This window comes from Colobus angolensis, unplaced genomic scaffold, assembly GCF_000951035.1.
Source record: "Colobus angolensis palliatus isolate OR3802 unplaced genomic scaffold, Cang.pa_1.0 Scaffold7, whole genome shotgun sequence".
NCBI classification, from domain to species: Eukaryota; Metazoa; Chordata; class Mammalia; order Primates; family Cercopithecidae; genus Colobus; species Colobus angolensis.
This window is the reverse complement of record NW_012120709.1, coordinates 25,486,600-25,495,831: the sequence shown is the minus strand read 5'-3', so window position 1 is coordinate 25,495,831 and position 9,232 is coordinate 25,486,600. Positions and strand designations below refer to the sequence as shown.

The 9,232-nt window shown below is 48.8% G+C and overlaps 1 protein-coding gene across 2 annotated transcripts in view; it reads right to left on the bottom strand.

The window, feature by feature from the left end:
* CCDC84 (coiled-coil domain containing 84) overlaps positions 1-4,029 on the bottom strand; it is a 24,316-nt gene extending 20,287 nt beyond the window's left edge. For both annotated transcript variants that reach the window (XM_011926908.1, XM_011926907.1), the window contains exons 1-3: positions 3,844-4,029; positions 3,569-3,732; positions 3,053-3,151 (exon numbers count right to left, since the gene is read on the bottom strand). In XM_011926908.1, the coding sequence (XP_011782298.1) occupies positions 3,053-3,151; positions 3,569-3,732; positions 3,844-3,963 (383 nt within the window). In that variant the 5' untranslated portion in view covers positions 3,964-4,029. The remainder of the gene's footprint in view (positions 1-3,052; positions 3,152-3,568; positions 3,733-3,843) is intronic.
* Between the last annotated feature and the right edge of the window lie 5,203 nt (positions 4,030-9,232).

Here is a 9,232-nt window from a genome sequence, read left to right as displayed (position 1 = left end):
CAAAGTTTTGCTCTCGTTGCCCAGGCTGGAGTGCAATGGATGGCACGATGTCAGCTTAGTGCAATCTCTTGCCTCCCGGACTCAAGTGATTCTCCTGTCTCAGCCTCCCAAGTAGCTGGGATTACAGGCACGAACCACCACACCCAGCTATTTTTTGTATTTTTAGTAGAGACAGGGTTTCACCATATTGACCAGGCTGGTCTCGAACTCGAACTCCTGACCTCAAGTGATCCTCCTGCCTCGGCCTCCCAAAGTGCTGGGATTACAGGTGTGAGCCACAGTGCCCGGCCATGTGATCAGTTAGAGATGGGGTCTTGATACATTGCCCAGGCTGTCCTCAAACTCCTGAGCTCAAGCTATCCTCTTACCTCAGCCTCCTGAGTAGCTAGGACTACATGTGTGTACCACCACATCTGGCAGTTTCATTAGTTTCTTGATTATCCTTTAGGCATTCCCTTTTGAGAAAATAAGCAAATACAGTTGACTTTTGCACAGCACAGTTCGAACTGCACAAGTTCACTTGAAAAATTTTTTGGAGATTTGCAACAATTTGAAAAAACTTACAGATGAACCACATAGCCTAGAAATACGAAAAAAATTAAGAAAAAGGTATGTCATGAATGCATAAAATATATGTAGATACTAGTCTTTTATGATTTACTACCATAAAATACACAAATCCAGGCTGAAACAGAAGAATCGCTTGAACCCGGAAGGCAGAGGTTGCAGTGAGCCGAGATGGCACCACTGCACTCCACCCTGGGTGACAGAGCAAAACTCCCTCTCCAAAAAAAAAAAAAAAGTTAAAATCTATCAAAACTTACACACAGAAACAGACTGTACATGGTGACATTCGCAGTCAAGAGAAATGAAAATAAATGTAAAGATGCAATATTACATAACTGCATAACTGCATAAAATTACACTCCAAACTGTACAACTGTCACAATTTTGTAGCCACCTATTGCAGTGTTGTGAATATCTGCTTAAAACACAGTAATGCTGGTCATCTTGTAAGTGGTTGTCTCACCAGTAAATTGCATATTACAGTGAAAGTGATCACTCATGGTTCCTGCATATTTTTCAGTAATGTCATACCATTAACCTTGAATAGTAACGTGGGACCTATAGGAGGTGCCACTAGTGATGCCTGAAGCGCTCCCAAGAAGCAGAGAAAAGTCATGACATTATAAGAAAAAGCTGAATTGTTTGATAAGTACTGTAGATTAAGATCTACAGCTGCAGTTGCCCAGCATTTCAAGATAAATGAATCCATGCACATTGACAAAACCCACGTGGAAAAAAAAGGGTGAGGGGTGAGCATGGTGGCTCACTTTGGAAGGCTGAGGCAGGCGGATTGCTTGAGCCCAGGAGTTCGAGACCAACCTGGGCAACATAGCAAAACCCCATCTCAATTTAAAAAAGAATTTTTTTTTTTTTTCCTTTTGAGACAGTTTCTATCTTTTGCCCAGGCTGGAGTGAAGTGGTGTGATCTTGGCTCACTGCAACCTCTGCCTCGCCAGGTTCAAGCGATTCTCCTGTCTCAGACTCCTGAGTAGCTGGGATTATAGGCACCCACCACCACACCCAGCTAATTTTTGTATTTTTAGTAGAGACGGGGTTTTGCCATGTTGGCCAGGTTGGTCTCAAACTCCTGACTTCCCATGAGCCACCATGCCCGGCCAAAAAAAAATTTTTTTTGTTTAAAGGCAAAGAAAAAAATAACTAAATCCAGCCTAAGGAACACTGTAAAAAAAAAAAAGAGGAAATTCATGAAGCTATCACTGCAACTTGCATGCTTTGCACAATACCTTTTTATCTTCATATTGAAAGCACAGCTTTTATGTGGGTACAGGGTTGTTAGAAAGGCCTACCTACAGCTTCTAATAGGATTCAAGAAACAGCAAAATCATTACATGACAAAGCAAAAGGAAAGTGAAGGATCTAAAGCTGGAGAATTTAATGCCAACAAAGGATGGTTTGATACTTTTAGAAAGAAGTTTGGCTTAAAATATGTCAAATTAGCAGAAGGGGCAGCTTCTGCCAACCAAGAGGCAGCAGATGAATTCCCAGATACCATTAAGAAAATCACTGAGACCAGGCATGATGGCTCACACCTGTAATCCCAGCACTTTGGGAGGCCAAAGCGGGTGGATCACAAGTCAGGAGTTAGTGACCAACCTGGCCAACATGGTGAAACCCCATCTCTACCACAAATACAAAAATTAGCCAAGTGTGGTGGTGTGCGCCTGTAATCCCAGCTACTTGGGATGCTGAGGCAGGAGAATCATTTGAACCCGGGAGGTGGAGGTTGCAGTGAGCTGAGATTGTGCCATTGCACTCCAGCCTGGGCAAAAAGAGCAAAACTCTGTCTCAAAAAAAAAAAAATAGAGTTCAAAACTATTAAAAGTAGGTACTGGCTGAACAGCAGTTTCTTACAAACTATAAACAGCCTCTTCTAACGTTAGTATTCTCTGTGCCTCAAATTTAAGTAGTTGACAATAGCCAACTTTTATTTATTTATTTATTTTTTTGAGACCGAGTCTCGCTGTGTCACCCAGGCTGGAGTGCAGTGGCCAGATCTCAGCTCACTGCAAGCTCTGCCTCCCGGGTTCACGCCATTCTCCTGCCTCAGCCTCCCGCGTAGCTGGGACTACAGGGGCCGCCACCTCGCCCGGCTAGATTTTTGTATTTTTTAGTAGAGACAGGGTTTCACCATGTTAGCCAGGATGGTCTCGATCTCTTGACCTCGTGATCCTCCCGTCTCGGCCTCCCAAAGTGCTGGGATTACAGGCTTGAGCCACCGCGCCCGGCCTGACAATAGCCAACTTTTAGTATTGTTCTCTATTTGCTAAATCCCATCCCCCAACCAAACCTCAAGAACTGTCACATTTTTGTGTCCAACATAGTACCTAGAATAAGAAGTGCTATGAAGACAGTAGATACTTCGGAAGTCCCTCCTGAACTTTCCAGTTAATAGAGTAAGCTTCCATACCTGACAAAGATCCAGAGAATTCACTCTGCTACTTCATGTTCAATACCAGTGACTCACCGTACATAATCCTGGGGAGTGACCAGAAACTTCTCTTTCATTTGGACCTCAGCTTTGTTCTCCCACCAGAATTTGTTGGTTGCTTTCTTGTGCTCAGGGCTGAAAATGGAGAGGATAAGTAATCTCAGCTATAGATTATAAAATATTACTCAGATATTAAGCATTAGGTTTGTAATGCAAACTGACATCTGGGTTTCTGCCTGGGGCAGGGCTGAGAGAGGAACACTGTTACCATCTCTTCAAGATCTCGTGTCTCTTCTTCCCATAAAATTGTGAGAATCTGAGGGGAGATTAGGGGCGGTAACCAAGCTGGCTTTCGCAGCCAGACCACCAGCACCACTTGGGACCGTGGCAGCATAGGACCCCTACCCTAAAAAGGCTGGCAACACCTGTGAAGTGACCCAATCCATCCATCTTGATCAAATCACAAAAGCGTTCTTTTTGTCACCTACTCCAAACCCTCCTCCCGTGTATGTATGCGTCTGTGCTGGAGGAGGCTCCCAGTTCGACTCTCACCTGGCCAGATGCTCCAGCAGCCCCCCGTACAGCACCGTCAGGTTTCCATGGCTCAGGTGTTCCCGCACCTCACAGCCGCAGCACAGGCACCAGCAGCATCGCTCGTGTTCCGGCACATAGCGCTCCACCTGAGCGGCGCGGATGGCCTTGCGGGCCGCCTCCACCTGCGGCAGAGAGACGAAGTAGAACCCCGAGGGGGGCACCCAAATCAACCCGCTCTGGCCTTCACCAACCTGCCCCGCACTCCCATCCCATCTCTAGCCTTGCCTTCGCACCTGGGGCAGGAGCCTCTCCAAAGCCTCCTTCAGCTGCCGCTGGTGCTTGCGGCTGTAGACGTGCCCGCGACCACAGAAGAAGGTCTGGCGGCACAGAGGGCAGCGCTGCGCCGGCGCCATAGGCGGGGGACCGGGTATCACCACCACCAGCAGCTGATCCTACGCCATCCGGCGGCCCCTGACCCCTGACCCCTGACCCTTCGGGGCGGGGCTAACCCAGCGGCCCCCGGCGCCCGGCAGGCGCCATTGCAAGCCCTTCTGCGGCTGCGCAGACTCCTCCCGGGCCTCTAGTCCCGCCCAGGCACCAACATTCCAGAGTCCGACAGGTTAAGGGGGAAGTCGGCGCCATCCTGCAGATGTGCGGGGACGCGCGCCCTCCGCAGCGTGAGGCTCACAGGCCACACGCAACTCAGCACTAGCCAGGACCTGTAGTAGCCAACAGGACACTTAATAACTGATGTATAGGTGCGCACTGTGTGTCCAGAGCTTTACGTTAACCACCTCACTGTGTCATCTCGCTGAGGTTGTGTGGTTTACTACTGTTAGCGCATTTTTAAGCGGGAAACCTGAGGCATGAGGAGGTAAGGAGCTTTGAGGAGGGTTGCACAGGTGTTAAGTAGCACGGTCAGCACCTGAGCCCCGGCACTCATCAGTGCGGCGGATGGAGGGGAATGCCTGCTGGAGGGGACCACGAACTAAAAATCGTAGTCGCCCCCACAGGGTGTGCTCGCCGTGGCTCCTATAAAGCTGTAAGGGAAGCTACACAGTGTGCAGCGTCGTTGCTGAGGGATCGCACACTTCCCGTAGATTTTGCTGCTAGTTCTGGTGCACTAACCTGGATGCACTACTGTCTGTAGGGCCAGCACAGGGTCAGCGCTGCAGAATTCAGGCCCGGCGTAACTACTTCCCCCTTCAGATCTTCACTTCCTGTTGGAACTGTCGTCTAGACTCTAGCCTCTGCCAGAAATAATTCATTTTGAATAGCCTTGTAACTCCCAATTCCTTGATCTCCCATCATTCCCCTGGCAGGGTCAGTGCTCGGCCTTGTCCCCCCCAAATTGCTCCGTTTCTGAATCCAGACTCTGAAATTCGGCTCTGCCTACCTAACCGTAAGTTATCCCATGTGGCCTTACCGTCAGCCTAGTCTTTGACTGCAGGGAAACCTCTCTTCCTGAAAACACCTCTTTTCATCCATTCACTCTGGAAATGATTCAACGTCTGCCTGCTGCTGATGCTTTGCTCTCCACCAGGAGTTTTCAAAGTGTGCTTCCCCGCTCCCCCCGGGCTTATAGCATCAGCATCAGGGAACTTGTCAGTAATTCACATTCTTGGGCCCCAACCCAGAACTGCTGAATCGGAAACTTGGGGTGAGGGCCGGTCGCGGTGGCTTATGCCTGTAATCTCAACACTTTGGGAAGCAGAGGAGGGCGAATCACCTGAGGTCAGGAGTTGAGGACCAGCCTGGCCAACATGGTGAAACCCTGTCTCTACTAAAAATAGAAAAATTAGCCAGATGTGGTGGTATGTGCCCATAATCCCAGCTACTTGGGAGACTGAGGCAGGAGACTCGCTTGAACCCAGGAGGTAGAGGTTGCAGTGAGGAGGCCCAGCCAGCTGTGGTTTTATGAGCTCTTCAGGGGATAGTGATGCGCGATCAAATTTGAGAAGCACTGGTCTAGGTTTTAGATCCTCTTGGTTCACTTTCCTCGTTGGATCTCAGGAATGTTCAGCTACACTCTCAGGGCAACTTCTCACTTCACTTGACCTTCCAAGACCTCTCGTTCTGTCAAACCCCAATTTTGGATCAACCCAGGCATCCTTCCCTCATGTGTTCCAAAGCTGGTCAGAGTAGTCTGCACTACTACCTGCTTCAACTTCCGGTAACGTCTAAGCCTTCAACAGTTTTGCTTGTGAAACTGCTTCACTGAAGTTCTCCACCACCAAGTAGTCAGCTGGCATCAGAATTCGGCTTGTGTCAAATGGAACTCAAGATCTTCCTCCTCAGGACATCCCCTATTTTCATCCTCCTGGTGAATGACACCACCAAGTTAAAGCCTGGAGGCTGCGTGTGCTGGCTCATGCCTGTAATCCCAGCAGTTTAGGAAACTGAGGTGGGCAGATGGCTTGTGCCCAGGCGTTTGGGAGCAGCCTGGCCAACATGGCGAAACCCTGTCTCTACAAAAAAATACTGCTGGGCACAGTGGCTCACTCCTGTAATCCCAGCACTTTGGGAGACTAAGTGGGCAGATCACCTCAGGTCAGGAGTTTGAGACCAGGCTGCCCAACATGGCAAAACCCCATCTCTACTAAAAATACAAAAATTAGTCTGGTGTGGTGTCTGTAGTCCCAGCTACTCGAGAGGCTGAGGCAGGGGAGCTGCTTGAACCCAGGAGGCGGGGGTTGCAGTAAGCTGAGATAGTGCCACTGCACTCCAGCCTGGTCTACAGAGCCAGATTCTGTCTCAAAAAAACAAACAGGCCAGGCATGGTGGTTTACCCCTGTAATCCCAGCACTTTGGGAGGAAGGGTGGGCGGATCACCTGAGGTCAGGATTTCGAGACCAGCCTGGCCAACATGGTGCAACCCCGTCTCTACTAAAAATACAAAAATTAGCCAGGCATGGTGGAGGGTGCCTATAATCTCAACTACTCCGGAGGCTAGGACAGGAGAATCGCTGGAACCTGGGAGGCAGAGACTGCAGTGAGCCTGTCGCGCCACTGCATTCCAGCCTGGGCAACAGAGCAAGACTCTTATCTCAAACAAAAACAAACAAACACAAAACAAAAATTAGCTGGGCCTGGTGGCATGTACCTATAGTCCCAGCTACTTGGGGGACTGAGGCAGGAGGATTGCTTGAGCCTGGGAGGTTGAGGCTGCAGCAATGAGCTGTGTTTGTGCCACCGCACTCTAGCCTGGATAACAAAATGAGACCTTGTCTCAAAAAAAAAAAGCCGGATGCCGTGGCTCACGCCTGTAATCCCAGCACTTTGGGAGGCCGAGGCAGGTGGATCACAAGGTCAGGCGATCGAGACCATCCCGAGATTGTGCCACTGCACTCCAGCCTGCCAGCCTGGGCAACAGAGCGAGATTCCATCTCAAAAAAAAAAAAAAAGAATAACTCACCCCAAACTTCCAGGCTTGCTTTTTTTTTTTTTCCCTTTGAGACGGAGTTTCACTCTGTCGCCCAGGCTGGGGTGCAGTGGTTAGATCTCGGCTCACTGCAACCTCTGCTTCCTGGGTTCAAGTGATTCTCCTATCTCTGCCTCCCTAGTAGCTGGGATTACAGGTGTGTGCCACCACGCCTGGCTAAGTTTTGTGTTTTTAGTAGAGACAGGGTTTCACTGTGTTGGTAATGCTGGTCTCAAACTCCTGACCTCAGGTGATCCACCTGCCTCGGCCTCCCAAGGTGCCAGGATTACAGGCGTAAAAACTCCCATGCTGGGCTGGTCAGAGTGCTGGGATTACAGGCATAAGACAATGCACCTGGAACTTGGCTTGTGTCAAATGGAACTCAACATCTTTCCTTTTACTCAGCCCCACCCGACATCTACCGCACACAAGTTGTCTTATTCACTGGACTTCTAATATGTTTAAGGGGTCTGTCTCCATTTATTTTTTGAAACCGGGTCTTTCTGTGTTGCCCAGGCTGGAGTGCAGTGGTTGTTCACAGGTGCCAACCTACTACTGATCAGCAAAGGAGCTTTGGAGTTTTTAAAAAAATTTTTTAAACCAGTCAAATTTAGCAGTGGGGGGTTGTATACCAACTTTAGTGACACTAATGTTATTAAATTCTAATAACCCACTACCATCAGACCAGCCTAGCACGGTAGTTTTTTTTGACCTGCTCCATTTCCAACCTGGGCTGTTTCACCCCTCCATAGACAACCTGGATGGTCCCCTGTCCTGGGAGTTCACCATATTGATGCTAAATTTAGTGTGGACACCCAAACTGCATAATGCCTTAGAGTGTAGAACTCCTGGGCTCAAGGGATTCTCCCACCTCAGCCTCCTGAGTAGCTAGGACCACAGGGTACACCATGGCGCCCAGCTGTCTTCCTTTTTTTTTTTTGAGACGGAGCCTCACTCAGCTGTTCAAGCTAGAGTGCAGTGGTGCGATCTCCGTTCACTGCAACCACCGTCTCCTGGGTTCAAGCAATTCTCCTGTCTCAGCCTCCCGAGTAGCGGGGATTACAGGCACCCCCCATCATGCCCAGCTAATTTTTGTTTTTTAGTAGAGATAGGGTTTTACTGTGTTGGCCAAGCTAGTCTTAAACTCCTGACCTCAGGTGATCTGCCCACCTTGGCTTCCCAAAGTGCTAGGATTACAGGTGTGAGCCACCACACCCAGCCCCCTACCCTTAAAAAAAAAAAAACTCTATATATAATAGAGACAGGGTCGCGCTATATTGCCCAGGCTGGTCTTGAACTCCTGTGCTCAAGGGATCCTCCTGCCTCAGCCTCAAAAGTGCTGGGATTACAGGCATGGGCCACTGCACGCAGCCTATCTTATATTTTTTTAAACTCAGAGCATACTTCATTTCAATTCTCCTCCTCTCTTGCTTGGGTTCACATAAAATCTTTCTAACTGGTTTCCAAGTGTCTGCTCTATTACACTCCATGTATCCTCCATACTCTAGTCTGCTCCTACGAGCTTCAGCATCTTCAGCCCCTATGCCTGGAATTTACATCTTTCCAATCCTGCCTTACAAATTTTCTATTATATAAGGCTCTGAATTATGAACTAGAAGTAATTTCCATGAAGCTGATGACTTTATCTTGCATATGGTAAGCTCCAAATCAATGTTTATTGAAAGAGTGAAATGTCACCCCTTGGTGAAGCCTTCCAGAGTTGTCTCTGAAGAATTAATTCCTCAACTTCAAGATCCTTTGCTCATCCTGTCATCATTTTTGTCTAGCAGTCAGTTGAAAACCAATCATTGAAAAGCTCCTCGGCGAGGTGCCCTGGCTCATGCCTGTAATCCCAGCACTATGGGAGGCGGAGGCGGGCGGATCACGAGGTCAGCAGATCGAGACCATCCTGGCTAACATGATGAAACCTTGTCTCTACTAAAAATACAAAAAATTAGCTGGGCTTGGTGGTGGGCACCTGTAGCCCCAGCTACTCGGGAGGCTAAGGCAGGAGAATGGCATGAACCTGGGAGGCGGAGTTTGCAGTGAGCCGAGATAGGGCCACTGCACTCCGGTCTGGGTGACAGAGCGAGATGCCGTCTCAAAAAAAAAAAGGAAAAACTCCTCAAGTGCAGGGATTGTGTTCTATTCATGCCTGACTCTTAATTAACAGATGGTGGTCCTCTATGTATGCTTGTCAAATTAAGTAAAAACCATCAAAACCCAGGCACCCTGAGGTTAAGATGCCGTTGCGTGGTGGG